General features: G+C 36.3%; 1 protein-coding gene across 16 annotated transcripts in view; it reads right to left on the reverse strand.

Moving 5' to 3' along the window:
- Nucleotides 1-16,964, reverse strand: part of DMD (dystrophin) — a 1,151,138-nt gene that overhangs the window by 189,401 nt on the left and 944,773 nt on the right. For all 16 annotated transcript variants that reach the window (XM_077781657.1, XM_021553010.3, XM_021553014.3 and 13 more), the window contains 2 exons: nucleotides 7,063-7,235; nucleotides 3,017-3,173 (listed from right to left, as the gene is read on the reverse strand). In XM_077781657.1, coding sequence (XP_077637783.1) covers nucleotides 3,017-3,173; nucleotides 7,063-7,235 — 330 coding nt within the window. The remainder of the gene's footprint in view (nucleotides 1-3,016; nucleotides 3,174-7,062; nucleotides 7,236-16,964) is intronic.

Raw genomic sequence — 16,964 nt, forward strand, 5'->3', positions numbered from 1 at the left:
GAATTTAGCTGGGTTCAGTTCTGACATTACCTGACAAAAAACTATCATTCACAGAAGGAAAACCAAACATTGTACTTTTGAAAAAAGACCAAAACTGGAAGTTTTAGTAATTTAAAAGATTGGGCAGATCTGCTAGATGCTTCTCTAGTTTACTGAAGAACTAATTTTCAGAAGCGACATTCAGGAGAACAAAATGAAGAGTCAGCAGATACTTTTTCTCAAGATCAACACACAACTACTGTTTAGTTTCACATCCAACACCCTGAGAGAAGAGCTCTGCTCTTAAACAAAGGCCCAAACTCTCAAAATCAGCTTTCCTGTACTGGGCTCCAGTTTTAAGCTAGATAATTGTACACTTGTGAAAACATTTTTCTTATGTTCAGAAATGAGCTAAGCTGTTCATTTGGATATAGCCATTGTATATCTGCTTCTTTAGAAGAAACTTTTAGAGGGGCAAAGTCCATAATGCCCAGGGGGAAAAAACCCCAACCAACCAACCAACCAACTACCCAATCAACCAATCAACCAATCAACCAACTAACCAACCAACCAACCAACCAACCAACACATTGAAAACATAGATTTTGTCAACAGCAACCCAAAGTCAACTTCCATGTTGACTGTTTTTCCCTTCTCTGTCAGAGATATTTGAAGATCAGAAAAGGCAAATTAATTTCACTTATTCTGTTTTCTTTTTCCACAGGGAATCAGCATACCTACACTCACACTTCTGAAATGCTAGAGAATGGGAAAAGGAAAAAGAAGTATTTATAAAAGGAACAAAAAAAATCTAATTTTGATACTAGACAGGATGACCAAAGCTCTGTGTTATGTACCCAAAAGTGGCAGAGAAATTAAAAAAGAGAATTGAGATCTATTTTATGAAGTCATTTTACCCCTATGGTATCTTACTTTTATATGATAATTCTCATCCCTAAAATTCTAAATACTTCATTTGTTTGGTGTGTGACAGAGACATCATTTAGTTCACCACTGAAGACTTGCCAATATTATGATGAATTCTTGGAAACCCTTAAACCACTTATAAAGCAATAAACAATATTAAAATACTATAAGAAGCAATTTCTTTAGATGAAAAGATATATCTTCTGTCTAGAAGAAAATGTTTTCAAATATGGAAACATTTTGTTGTAACAATTCTATAGAAATCTCTCTCTAACTTGTGTTTTGGCTCAAGAGTTGTTTTTGGAGAAAGAGTTTGAGCTTATGTCACACTGAGTTGAAGCAACATCTATATTGATTCTTCCAGTCTGATATTCTGGATAGCTTTTATACTGTTTTATGGAAGTTGCTACTTTATGGCTAAAACACACCTCAGGCTTCTCTTAACTTTCATGGTTATATATAGCTCTTGCCTTAACTTTCTTAGGGGAAAGGTGAAAAAAGGAAAGGTGCTGCCCTGTAAAGTCATGGAAGTTTTCACCTTACTGTCTCTGTGATGGTGCTTTAAGTCCCACATAAAATTTTGCAAGAAAGACACATCCTACACATCACATTTCCAGAGGGAAGACCTAGGAAATGTGACGAAGATGCCCCTTGCAGAAAAGCATTATACTATCTTAGAAAAATTTGCCACTGAGAGACAGATACGTTTTTGTTCATCTTTCCCTTTTGCTTTCTCAATCATTCAGTGAAGATAGGTCCTTGACAAACCACATTGACATTAATTCACATCATTTGCAGATAAATGCCTGTGGGCCTATGGAAAAAGCCAAGTCTGACTTGTACCTCCTGGCTTTTCACAAACCCAGGGTCTTAAAGCAACAAGATATGTCAGGTTCACTTTGCAAATTTGATCTCACTATCTGTTCTCAAATATGTCCCTCCCCATGAGAAAGGACAATATATTAGAGCAATATTTATATACAGCTACCTGAAGTACAGAATAAACACTGATCCTATTTTGTTTTAAAGTACCATTCCACATTTCTCCATTAAGCAATAAAATCAGAGGTTTAGGAACTTCAGAAACAATACCTTTTGTGACAAGTTTCACAAAGGAAGTTACATATATACAGCACAATGCTTTGAGAGGATGATCATTGGATTTGGAATATTCTTTTCTCATGAAATCAAGCTGACTTACTGATAATTTAAATTTTTCAATAAAAATTACATTTGTTTGAAATAACTTTTCAGATAGCACCCTGAAGCATAATCAGACATCAAACATGAAGTAAAAACCTCCTACAATGTCATTATTTTAATTAAAGACACATGGAGATAAAGGAGAGGAGAGCTTGAATGTATATTGAACAACAGAGGTACTAGAATTATTTCTCATTCAGACCTGAATAGACATATGAAATTCAAGACTGTTCAGGTGAAAGAAGACATTGGGTTAGCATCAGACTGGTGTGAATTGATTAAACACAGAAGATATACTTTAAGCATACCCTCACCAAAACAAAAAATCAGCATGAATCTTTGCATGAAGAATTATTCTGAAGTATTATTCTGGGGGTTGTTCATTTGGTGGGTTAAAAAAACCCCAAAAACGAAGCAACTTCCTGTACAAGTCCTCTACTTAGGTTGTTTTTTTATACCACTCTCAGTCTAGAATGGTCCCTCATAAGAATTTCCATAAGAATTTCCTGATGAACCACAGACAGTTATCACAACAGTTTCCTGGTGCAGGGTTGTGCAATAGAGATGATACCAGCTACTCTTGTCACAAATGTTCCCAAAATCCAAAATAAGGTGTCAAAAAGTATACATGAAGTTGGAATGCCTGATTTAGGAAAGAAATCAGAACTACTTATTTAATCCCCAAAAATTGCTAGGTTACATGTTCTGGCTATGAAATCTGCCTGTGATAGGTCTTTGAAGGTCATGGTTGTTAACACTTCCTTCTCCAAAAGGCTGATTTTCTCTGCTGTGTTTGAAAGTTATAGCTGGAATTCTTTCCAACAAGGATTGTGTCATGCAGCACTAACCTGCAAAGGAAAAAACCATGACTAAAAAATAATTAAAAAAAAACAAACCACCAACATACCTGATGAATATCATTCTGTTTCTGCACAGTGGGAAGATCTCCACCAATGGGTGCTTGCTGTTTTAATTCATCCTCCTTCAACTGCAGCCATGCCAAAAGTTCCTGAAGAGAGAGATGTAATCTCTTCCACTGGTCAGTACTGGCTTCCAAATGGGACCTGAAAACATGTGTTAAATATAAGATACATTCAGGCACAGTGGAAGTAAAAACCAAAATGTACAAACTTATTTACTGAGAAAGATCCCAGTGTTTCAATAAGTTAATGATTTTTGAATAGCTTAAGTAACTTTGAATTAGATTCTGGCAACACTGATTTAAATTTTGTTCCACAGTTCTGGCTTTTTTTCATATCTCTTGATTTTTTGCTTTTGATTGGTTGGGCATTTTTTGCTTTTTAGTTTCCCTCTGCAGCAGTGAGTAGTGGTTGTGCTGAATTGTCAGTCTCACTAGAAATGCATAAATATTATGCAGGACTAGCATGAGAAATGTAGTCATTACTAGGACATTATTTACCTGAAATGTACAGAGCAGTTTCCCAACTCAGTGAAGACCAAGCATTTCTCTAAACCACCACACAAACCATTCAACTTACACAAGATTCATTCTTTTAATTTTTTAAAATAAGAGATACAATGCCATTCTTTAAAAAAAAGTCATGAGGAAATTGTTAAAGCCAATAGAATACTCATATGCTATCTAGCCAAATGTCAATGCCATTTAAACAGAGGTGTGAATGAAACTATTTGAAACACTGGGAAAATTAAAAGAAAAAATATAATTTAATGCAAAAAACGTCTCCATCATAAGGACATTTTCTAAAAATTTCCTCTGTATATACATAAATACGTTTTTTTGGGATCAAGTATTGAGCTTCTAAATTTCAGCAACTGTTTTCTGTGGGTGGACTGACAAAATATTTAATTTTCTCTGTACTGTAGATAAACACCACTAAAATTTTGTCTTTCTGGACTTAAGAATATGCTGTTTTTTTCTTTCTGTTTTGGAAAAAAAATCCTTATTCACTTCCAAGTAACATAAGAAATCCTCTTAGTAACTCAAACCAAAGGAGTATTACTTAACAGTAAAGTGAAAAAATGTGCTGGGAAATAAAGACAATTTTTCTTTTATTTCATACATTTCTGTTTAAGTTCTAGCTTTATCCATATAACATTCATCTTCTTCTACAGTGATTGCACATAAAATCATTTTCTTCTGACACTAAGAATTCTACTCCCATACCTTATATATAGTGTTCTATAAAGAAATGTGAAAAATATGGACTCAGCATTTTTGCAAACCTTATTACTTAGTTTGGATATGGAAATGATGAATTGATGAAAGTAGGGACAGTTGCACTTCTCTGAAATGCTCTGTGAATCCTGTCTTCTTTCCAACCTCTTACATCAGGTAAAGTGGCAAGGAAAGAGAAAGGAAAGGGGTAGATCAGTCACACACTGACAGAAAATTCAGCTGCTCTCAAACTATGTGAGCTACTGGAAAAAAAAAAAATCTTTTTTCAGGCTTAAATGAGAAAAGGACACACATGTGAAGGACACACATAGATCCTACATGTGAAAGATACTCATAGACCAGGCCTTTTGATCTATTCTCTCACAGGGCATCTGGGAGCTGGGGCAAAACTGCTTCACAGCAGGGAGGGGCCAGTCCTGCAGACAGTGAAGTCTGGAGAGGGCCCTGCAAGCTAAAGAATTTAGATTATATATATATATATTTATATATTATAAATTATTTACAATTAGGGTGGTGAGGCACTCAAACAAATTTTCCAGAGAATTTGTGGGTGCCCCATCCCTGGAATGGGCTCAAGGCCAATCTGGATGTAGCTTTGAGCAACCAAGCCCATGGCAGGGGCTTGGCACCAGATGATCTTAACAGTGTCTGCCAACCCAAACCATTCTTTCATTCTATGATACCTCTGAAAAGAGCAAGGGGGAGAGAAAATGGGATATTTATGGAGAGCTGCAGGAGAAAACAACCAGAGCAAGGACCACAGGATTTTAGGACAGGATGCAGCCAAGGAGCCAAGTTTCTGATTGGGGCTAATTGCCTGGTCTCATGTTTATTGTGGCATAAGCAAGCTTCCACCTCTTCTGGAGAAGGGCAGCAAATAGAAGCAAACACTTCTTCTCTGCTTCCCCTGGTTTTACAGGGAAAAATGCAGGGGTTTTGTTGTTTTTGTTATTGCTGCTGTGCTCTGACCTTCCTCAATTGGGTGATTTTTTTTTCTCCAGCACCTGTCTTGTTCTGCTCTTCCTTCATCTTCAGGAATATAGGCTTATGCATGCACACACCAGTGTACATTATATGCATACATACATGTATTTATGACTGTGTCCAAGATGTGGAGACAAAAGAGATAATAATAAAACAGTTAAAAAATATTTATAAGAAATAAAGTGTTTATTAGGGTTAATGGTGCTGACATAGCATATGAAAGAAAGGGAGGAATGGAAAGAGCTTGGTTTCTCTTTAATATCTACCATATATTTAATTTAATGCATTTAGAAAAGAATGCCCACCAAAGTTGATCAATGCAATGGTTCTTCTGTTTCAGCAGACTAAAAATTACACAAAATAAAGAAACTTCTGGGACTGATGTCTGGAGAACATTTCATGTCTTCTCTAATCCCTCTTTTGTGTAAGTTAGTTATTGCTAGTTATGAGGAAATCTATTCCATTCAGTGCTATGGATAGAAAGAGCTCCAAATAGGCAGACTGGGAAGAGCCTTTTCATTTAGTCTGGTGGTCACCAACACTTAAACTGAATGTAGGATCTTATCCTAATCAATAAGTTATTGAAGACCTTAAGCCTTTGATTGGAAGCACAGATTTTAGAGGGAAGGTTTGTTGCTTTGAATGTGCAATGCAGGAAGCCACTGTGATATAACTGAGGCTTACTGGTTCTGACTCAGTAAATGACAACAATACATTAAACTGCAAAAATTGCAGGCCAGGAAGTCCCATACATTTAATTACTGATATTTGGACAACTGACTATTTTTATTTCAAAAGTCACTGTATTTGAGCATGTTCATGGGTAAAATGCATGTGAACAAAAAAAATCTTGGACACTTTGAAGGGTTTTATTCCACTTCTTCTGCTCCTCAGAAGGAAAAAAAAAAGAAGGAATATGTCTCTTTTTTTTTTTGTTACGAATATAATTTCAACATCACAGCCTTCATTTATTTTTAATGATTGATGATACGAAGATGGTTTTTGTCATTACACAGCCTGACCTCCCTCAGGACCTGAGCTGAAAAAAGCTAATATTTCATACATTACTTTGGAAAACACTTCTGTCTTTTGCTGCCCTCTGAACTATCACCAACATACAGCAAGTGAGAAAATGAAAAAATGCCCAAGACTGAGTGCAACTGAGTTGGGTTGCCTATTGCAAAAGCCGTATTTCTGGAGAAAAGTTTCCAGGACAATTTCTTTTGAAATGAAACCTTCAGTCCATTGAAGCCTGAATTACCACTCGATAATTTGTAATGTTACCATTTATTATATTTCTCCTTGCAAACAAAAGTGTTTCCTCATGATACTACCTATGGATTTCTTTGCCCCTAGATTTTATTTAGCATTTCTGCCCACTCTTCTGACAACAGTTAAAATCTTAAATAATTTATCTTCTCATTTGTGCGGATATTTTTAGTTTTGCACTGGAAATAGCAGTCTATAAAATGAAGCTTATCATAAATATTGGCTATTTAATCACTTTCATGACTCACTGATAAGTCATACCCAATTCTAGAAAAAGCCCACATTTACTGTTACAGTTACTGTTTCTTTCTGTAATTACAGAACTTCATAATGTGCCTAAAACCCTAATCCTCTACTATAATTTTCACATCCAAAAACCTAATTGTTCTTACAAAGTTAAGCCAACATCCAAAGCAGCACAAATAATTTCAAAATCAACCAAAAAAATGCTAACAGAAACAAAATTAAACCTTTTTACTTGTAAATTATAGCATCCCATTTAATACACCAATGGTAGGCTTTAGCTGAGGTTCAGGTCCTACCTAATGTTTAGAGATTTCTTCCTAAGTTCACTCCATCTGAGGTTCATGTTATCCAGGCGTCTCTGCAGCAGGGTTGCATCCTCAGAGCCTTCCAGGGATCTCAGGATTTTCTGCCCATTTTCATCCAGGTTGTGAAAGATGTCAGTGTGAGCATCAATTTCTGCCTGTAGTTCCTACAGAAGCAATAGAAAACAATATATCTGATTTCTTTAAAAATCCACAGAAATTATCGCTTTTCAAAAGAGTGGAAAAATCCTCAGTGCAACGCAGAGCGCAGGTTGTGATTACTCCTTTTACAGCAATATCAAGTCCTGTATACAAAGCCATGTTTCCCTTTCACATGAAGGCCATTTGCATTGAATATGACCTTTTTTCCCACACGGAGCATACTGAACAAAATTTAGAAAGCTAAAGAAGTAGCCTTTGACAGGCAACAAAGCAAGGACAAAATATATTAACTGCGCTGATGCGGGAAAAGCAAAGAAACACAAAATCCTCAGGATCTCAGGTAAATCTGACCTGTACATGATACGTCTTCCTGTGCAACATTTTCAGTTTGAGCTGGGGACTGCAACACTGGTCCTGCTGCATGGCAATTCCAAGGAATCTAGGAGCCCGCAGCAGCCAGGCTTTAAAATGCCAAGTTCACTTACATTCTGTTGACAGAACGCATTTTGGAGCACAGGCCTCAGCAGTCAATAGCAATAAACAGCCACTTTGTGCTGTATCAAAACACTGGTTGGGGCCACGGCTGTAGGAGGGCCTGAGAATAGCAAGGACCTAGAATATGCAACTGGCAGCTCATGTTGAACAGCCAACTTTTCTTATCGCCTCGTAACTGCAGGCCAGCTCTAAATTTTGAATTCATTTTTTCCCCCTCATTTTTAGCACGGCTGTTTCTGCCAAAAGAACATTCTTTCGAGAGCTGCCTGGTACCAGCATTCCTGCCTGCCCACACACTCAATGCAGCCTTTGTGTGCTGGCTGCCCTTCCCCAAGATGTTTGCATGCTGCATCTCCACAAGGTCAGATTCATTTGCAGAGAACAGTGGTTGAATCAAGGTCATTAAATGGAATAAAAATAATGATAATAATTTCAACACTTACATGAATGAGCGCACATGTACTTTATATGCAGCCACATTTGCACAAAAGTACTTTTACTTTCAGACAAAGAAGCACACAAATACACAAAGAAATAATGAATAGTGAATAAAGCTCCACATTTTCTCCTGGGGTGTTGGAGCACTAAGATTTCTCATGGGGGTTTCTTGCTGCCTGAAATGGGAGTGCTAGAGATAAAGTGGGGAAGAGGAAATGATTTATGGCATTTGAGAACAAGACCCAGCACTAACTGAGCATCGCAGATAGTCCCCAATGGAAATTTGTCGCAATTTTCTTCAGAAGAACAACTTTGAAAGAAGGGAATACAGAATCTGTCTACTTGGTGTGTTCTTAATTGAATTGGTTTTATTTGATATTTTAAGTGCAATGTTAGCTGCACTGAATCGTGAGTAGATTGCCCTTGTTCACCTACTGCTGTTCCAAATGTCCTTAACTGGATACCTTTCACAGCAATGATTAGCGTAGCATTAGGGGAAGTTTTAAGGTGGGCTAGCAACATCTTTGGTACAGAGTAAGAAACCTTCTCCAACTACTTTACTTATCTATTGTCATTCAAGTAGTAAAGTACTTAGGATTGAGTTTGATGTACATCAGAGGTAACTCTGCAGGATACAACTGTATTACAAATATATATTTATTTCTCATTGTCCAGACAATTTATATTTTTAAAATTGGCATTATTAAAGTACATAAAAATGTACAATAGTCCAGGTATGAATGTCCTTACTTGAAAATTTCGATTTTATTTCAAGTCTGGTTGTTGCTAGTTTCAACTTCCAGCTGTGATACTTCATTTTTGTTTATTTGAAAGAAGAATATTCTATTACCAAATTTCTTTCCTTCCATGTATGCATTTGGAGATATTATTTAAACTAGGTAAAGTATAACAATACTGATATAAACAGCTGAAACAATGTGTAAGAAAGGATAAATTCACAGTAAAAAAAGATAATTGTTAATGTCTGTATAGTTCAAAGGTTCTCCTACATTTAATAAACAATCTATTATTGGACAAAAGAATTACATGAACTACCTGTTGCACAGAGTTCTTAGTCTTCAGGGTAGTGATTGAAATGCCAAACTTACAAACTTGTTCCTTTTCCTTGGCAAGAACATGTGCCATGAAATATGCTGAATAACTATTCACAGTAGGAAGCTGTCAAATCTATGCCCTCTTGGTGTTTCACCACACATACATTCATAGCAATATACAAGACAAAATTTAAGGGAAAAAACCTTCCCATGTTTTTCTTGTGTTTAGAAAATGTGTCTTATAGCCTACACATTTTATTTCTTTCTCCAGAACATACATTCTGAAAATAAAAGCAAACCACATCCTTTTTTTAATTTCAGAATACTATGTAGTGTCACAACACATCTGGACAGTTAAGCGGTCAACGAACATGAAAAGTGAAGTATTCTTATCAAAAGCTTAATATCCAAGACTGATTTTTCCTTATTCCAAATTACTTGTGTATACTGCACTTCTTCTAATGCTCCCAGAAGCAGTTTACTGCAGCTATGCAGGAAGCCTACACCAACAAAGCAGCAGAACAACGACATCAATGATATATTCTCCATTTAGGTTGGTGCATTTCAGAACCTTTCTTTGTGACACTTACAGATCCCAAGAGAAGCAGAGAACGTATAAGAAAAAAATCCATATACCTTTTACTTGTTTTCTGAAATAAATAAATCCACATTGTAAAAACACAATATGAATTATTCTTTTTCTTGACAACAATAAAGCAGGAAGAGCTATTTAATCTCAAAAATTGCTAAAATATTTGCAAAAATATGCTGCCATTACATATCATACCCAGAAGCATAGCATATAGATTAAACATATATTATTTATTTCACTTTCATATTTTCCAATGTGTTCAAACACATGAAATGACTAGAAGGTAAAAAAATCAATCCTGGTAAAATTCTACTGAGTTACAGTTGAAGTGCATGCTGCATTTTTTCTGTAGTTATTATTACCGAGACTGTGTTGAAAAAAGATTGGCTATCTGCTGTTAAAAAGAGCAGAGAGCAAAATGAAAAGCATCTTTTTGATCACAAGTTGCTTCTTAGAGTGAGCTGAACTGCCTGGAAACAACTGCAAATCCATTAGGTGCTGAGTGAAGTCCTCCTTCATTAAGATGAACTATACCTTTAGATGACAAAATGTACCACAATATTTGATTGCAAAAACTTAACTGAACGTGTATTAGAGGTTTCTACCCATTTAAACATGTGTATTTACATATTCTATAGGTTAAGTGTGCACTTTTGTCCTGAGCTCTTGCATCCACCACACATGATTTCAGAGACGTACACTAACGTGATACGTGAGCACATACAATGCTGCCAAAAAGCTAGGGGATGGTGCATTTCTCACTTGCCTAATTGAGTTGATCCCTCTTGGAATTCCTGCTCCAATTCTCCATGGAAGTACAGATCCTCAATGCCCTAATTCCTTTGGTAGGCAGAATAAATTCACCTGTAGCTCCACAGGTTTTGTTTTACACAGAGCCCTGCTAAGCACAGCTGAGCTGTTGCTGTGAAATCCCATGCACTCAAAGCTCTGTCAGCTTCCACCCAGCACAGCTAGTCCTGCAAGAATTCAATGTGGTTTGAGATACCTTAGCAGAGACAATTAATCAGTGTTGATATCCTTCATATCCCACATGCAATATAGAGACATGACATATAGAAGACATGACACATGTCAAAATCTGCCATTATTTTGGCAATATACCGGAGAGGGATTGATAGTCTGGAAGTAAAATGAAGCCCTAGAAAGACGGAATTAGTTCTATTTCTTGGACTATAGGTAAGTAATGGAAAACATGGAAATCAATGCAGCACAGATGGCAAAACATTTGTCTTTTATATAAGGTAGAAAAAATTAATTATGGAATAATTTAAAGAAATTAAAATACCCTAGTTCTCTATTTGCAGCTCTGTAGAGCATATATTACAATTTTAGCAATTGGATTTCAAATCAATTATCCCACTTGATTTAATTTAATTACATCTAAATTCCTGATTTTGCCTAAAGTATAAACTCTATGTGAGGGTTTAGAGAGTTTGAGACATTTTTTCAGTGCCCTGACACACTCCAGTAGCCTTTGGAGTCACAGAAATCCATGCACATGGCACTATTCAGGATCACAGCTTATCCTCCTGTTTGCTATACAGAGGAATAGTTCTGTGAGTGTTACAGTTCTGGAGATGTTGAATTAAGGGCTCAGCAAGCCAAATGCATTTTAAGCACCTGAGTGAAAGATTCAGTGCAAGGTGCACTTGATCTGTTTCTATTGTCATCTATTGTTTTTTGGCAATAGAAGGCAGTTTGCATTAGCCTTTACAGCAGTCTCTTCTTGTGGGCTGGTTGTTACCACTGGAACAGAAAGAAATGCATACTTTTTGAAAGTTCATTTGTATCTGAAGATGTTATGATTTAGATTAATGATGGAACAAACATACCAGTGAAGAATTCCTGCTGGTTTGCAAGTCATTTCTGGTCCTTGGAGGTTCTGTGTTTTAAATGTCATAGTTCTTTTAAAAGCTGGTTGGTGGATTTGGTTTTTGGATTTTTTTCCTTTGATGCTCCCCATTCCCCCATAAAACTTTTAAGTAATTTTCTCTACCAGTCCATAAGCAAAACTTTTATTGAGTCTTTAGAATGAGACTATTCACTGAACAATTTACATAATGACAAAAACTTCTCAAATGAGATTTCAAATATAATTAAAGGGCAGACTTACTGACTTAAAAGCATTGTTGTGAAATGGCTATACATCACCATGCCAAAAAGCCTCCTATTCAGTTAGCCTATGGCATGACCCCAATTCCAGTCTGGTATGATTACATCTCTGAGTTTCATGCTAATGACTTGATTAAAAAGAACGATAAAAAGGTCTTTTCCATTGTGAAGATAAGCTTATGAATATATTTAAGGCATTTCTGGTTTCCCAACACATTTTTCAAGATAAAAAAGGGTAAGAGCTAGTCCTCTACAAGAGAATCAAGTGCTGATGGATGGAAGCCAAAAGTATAACTTTGCTCTACAGAAAGCAATTTGTGTAAGTTGCATCTATTTGGGTTTTTGTTAGGCTTTCAAATTCTACAAGTCCCAGAATAAAGATATGACCAAACTTCATATTCAAATGCTACTTTTATCAAACAGAAGATTAAAAAAATATTTCTTTAGCAAGTTGAGCCCTGTTTTCAGAAATTATTGTTTTTATAAACAGGCAAAAGAGCCTTCAGTTTAGGTTATATTCAGATTGCAAGAGACTTTATGGTGCTTCTAAGGATGCAGCAATCTCTTGCTGACAGTACACTGCAAATGCAGTGTGGGTTTCTTGATTTCATTTACACTGGGCTGCCTCAGCTTTGAAATAGTTACTATTTAGGAGCACTAACCCAGTCATTTGAACATATACTTGTCTCTAGTGTGCAGATATTTATTCACAGACCTGACTTTTTGCCCATAGCATAATGGGCAAAAATCCCTCCCTTGACCATAACGAAATAATAAATTTTTTGAGATCTCTAGCAATTAATTTGTATTCAATTATTAGCTAATTTCATGTTTGTAAGGAATTTTTGGATTTCTTAGATATGTTTTTTTGAAGACTGAAAAAACTCCTGCCTTCATTTACATGTGATGAAAATATGAACAAATATATAAAATAAAAAACCAAATTATTAAAAAAACAAATATTTCTTAATTTATAGTTTAATTTAGGATTTGATCCTTGTCTAAAGAAATATATCCTATTCTGATTATAGTGACTTCAATGGAAATTATTATTTTCATTGTCTACTTTTCTAGTAGAAAATCTAGGATGGAAACTCTAAATAGAAAGAAACATCATGTTAGTCTGAGGTTACACTAATGAAGAAAAAAATCCTTGTAGCCACAGAAATGAAGAACTTTTACTGTGTGGTGTAAAATATAAATATGTATTTTACTAACATAGCCTGTACTCTTTCAGGCAAGCCAATCCAACAAGGCAAACAAAGCACATTTTTCAAGTAGGAGTTGCAAGTGTTCTATGTGTCAGAAAATCAGCCACCTCTACTGAGATGTCTAAGAATGGGCTCAACTATCTGCCTTTGAAATCTGTATTTGAGATTAGAGTGAGTAGGAGGGAAACAGCATAAATGTGCATAGAATCATACACACGAATTTCTGAAAGCAGAACTGTAAGGCCCATTACAAACCATCAGCGTTTTCTAGGTTTTAGAAGGAGATCTGCTCCCTCCAAATATGCACGTCCCAACCCCTGTACTTCAATAAATGTCTGATCCCACTCCACCTGCATAGGCTGTCAGCACATTCACCCTTGTCAATCTCTTGGCAACATTTCTACAGCAAAATAATTATGCTGTCTTTCAGTATGTCTAATTTTTCTTCTCCTCGCTTTGCAGACATCAAACAGTAACAGCACAAAGAGCATCTTCCTCTACAGGAATATTTACTTCCACTTAGTTACTCATGCAAAGTCCTAAAGTCCTGTTGCATAATTTGCAGAGCATTTACCTCTCTTAGTTCTGCTGGCATTGCAGTACTTCAAATTAATACTGATTTCCTTTTACAACACACAGCTGGAAAGGCTGAAATACACAACTGTCTCTAGGACTGGAGAAAAAAAATCTTATGAAAGACAAAAGGACAGGGTTTTTTTCTTCTTTTACCAACCAGTAGTGAAAAAATATGTGATATCTGTTAATTATAAATGACCTTTTCTAGAAGAAAAAATTATTTGTACATAAAGAAATATTTGTTTCACATTACACCAACATGTAACAGTAAGGTATCTCATGTTTTAGCACCTATGATACTTATACATAAATTCATCCTTCCCTAAATACATGAACATATATAATCCTCTTTCAGATCCTTTTAAAACAAAAATTGAAGGCATTTTATAATTAAAAAAAATATTTCTGTTCAAAGCATTACAAATAATTCTATTACAAATAATTTTTGCAATTTTCCTTTCTTTCAAAAAGATATCCTGACATTTAAAGTTTTTGTTGGTAACATTGTTAATGTCTGGAGAAAAAGAATTGGTGCACCAGTTTCGTAACACGATTCTCAGTTAATTAAAGAAACATAAAATCTTTTTAAAAAAGAACAACCCAAAACAAAAAGCAGAAACTAGAGGCCTCATACGTTACATATCATTAAAACTGGATCAAGCAGAACAATAATTATTATAGTTTTAAAACTCCTTTTAGAAAGAGTTTTTATTGTTCTATAGGTAATTAGATTTCAGTTAGTAATTTATACTATTTCAGGAGTTCTCTACTGCAGTTAACTGTTCTTAATCAAGGACAGGTTAATTGGCAGGCAATGTGGGAAAAGTTCCAGCACTTCTGCACTTCTTGTGTCAAATTGTCCCTACTGGAGGTGTCCTGTAGAAGGGTCAGGAAGGGCAGGCACTTGGGCAGCATAAAAATCAAAAATACACTTCATCCTGATTTTCAGTGGAAATCCAGGTCATGCTAGTGTGGCCTCAGGATCTTGTGATCTCCTAGGTTCTAAGCAAGAGATGCCAGTAAAGTTACCACAGAGAGAAAGCTGCTGTGCAGCGGTCAAGCGTTATCAAAGCCACTGTAACAATTGATGTTGGCTGTTCCTGTCACAACAAAACAGAATTCACCACTGCTGGTCAGCTTACTCGTTGCCACGAGCTGGGTTTAGAATGCCACGAGGAAAGTTGGTTTTATCTTGCTGATGATATTTTAACTGCGAGCCTGCTCAGTGTGAGGGGCACCGAGTGTTTAAACACTCAGTGAGAAGCCAGCAGGCCAAAGCTCCCACTTTGGCCTCTCCCTGTGTAAATGGATTCCCCTCCAAATGCAGCAGAGGCGCAGGCAGCCCTGAAGAGCCAGGAGGGCTGGCACAGCAACAGGAGGAGGTGTCAGGGTCAGGACCAGGGTGGCTGCAGAGAGGAGCTGCCACCAACTGCAGGGACCTGTGGGGACGGTGATGCCACCACCTCCCTCCGTGGGCTTTCCCTTCTGACCCTCAAACCCAAAATCCTCACCCTGCTCACACCAGCTCTGACCACAACACCAGGGCTTCCACCTTTAAACCTGTGCCGTGCCAATATCCCAAACTAACAGCTGAACTAAAATGGGTCAAATGAATTAAATGAATTAAAATGTTGACTTGCTGTTGCTACCCTGTGCTCTGAGGTGTTCAAGCTGCTGCACTGGAGAGCTGCATTGGTGAGCAGTTTCAGAGAAAGGTCCATCCTCGTTAGTTTTCAGCTCTAAGAAGTTCCATAGCTTTATGTTTCTAAGCTGAACCACACTTGAATCATGTTCTGCATGATTTATTTTAGGCGCTTTAATAATGTATGTTGACTGTCTTGAAATAAGCAAATAACTGGCAAAAGTTCAGAACCTGAAAAAAGAATTAATTTTTAACACTATCCTTCAAAATAGCAAGTTTAACTATCATATTGATTGGTCTCTCTGTGGCAGTCTAACCATGTTTATCTGCAGCCAGAATTCAAAAGCAAAATTGAACAGAACTCCTGTATCAAGGGGTCTCTGAATATGATTTACATTTTAAAATAAGTATTTAGTATTTTCTTGGATTTACTAGCAAGATGCATGTACTCCCACAGTAAATACAGCATCAGGTTAAAATGGCAAATATCACTGAAAAAATAATGATATCACCAGCAAAGTCTGACATGAGATAAACTTGTATCTTAACATATTTTTTAGAAGACAAGTTACTTGGAGGTGAAAACTAACTTCTGTTCATGTTTTTAAGTTTGACATTAAAAAAACCAATTAATTTGAATCACTGAGTTTCTCAAATCCACCAATTGAAAAGAAATATACTCATTCCTTCTATCTTCCCTCAATTCTAGTAAAAGAGAAATATTCCATTATCACCATAAAAATTAAATTATTTTAATTCAGAAGTCATACTGGTCAAGTAATGTAAGTATTTTCATCTAGATCCAGATAAGAAAACCATCTCCAAGGCCCAATGGCAAAGAGGTGGGAAATGTGAAATACACACTTTTATATTAAAGTAGACTAGGTACTAATGAAGGAACAGAGTTGAGCATACAATAAAGGAGGTAATAGAGAAATATATATGAAATTGAAATAACAAACAGGCAAACAAAAAAACATCCTTCCTGTCTAGGATCAGACTCTTTAAATTTAAATAAAAACTCAGGGCTTAGATATGCTCTCAGAAGACATAATTCACTCTTGTCAGTAAGTCACTATATCAGGCAGATCTGAAATACTGCAGGAAATTCATATGCTCCTACTTAGGTTTCTTTAGAGATCAAATATGCCTCTTCACCTACTGTCATTCCAAAGTATGCCATCCAATCCCAGGTTTACACCCTGGGACTGCTTTTATGGCTCTTATGGTCAGGATTATTTATCAAACACTTTACGAATTGCTGACACAGGACACTGCAAGTACTTCACTGCTGATCACATCAAAGTCACTGTCATATCCAGAAGTTTTGGATATATTTTTTCCATTGGTCTCAATGATACACTAAATGTGACACAAACACTTGGCTGAGAGATACTTCTTCAGCAAACAGTTCATAAAATAGCCTAAGGTCTCACGTATACATAAAATTCAGGAATACACTTGGAAGCAGAGCTCAAGTAGCCTAGAAAGCTGAAGATTTGCTCAAACATGCAGTCCAGCCACATTAGTTATATCACCCAAAGCTAAAAAATCTGCTGAAGAACACTGCATAGGACCACAGGCAATCTTGG

Source organism: Lonchura striata, chromosome 2 (genome assembly GCF_046129695.1).
Source record: "Lonchura striata isolate bLonStr1 chromosome 2, bLonStr1.mat, whole genome shotgun sequence".
In the NCBI taxonomy this organism is placed as follows: Eukaryota; Metazoa; Chordata; class Aves; order Passeriformes; family Estrildidae; genus Lonchura; species Lonchura striata.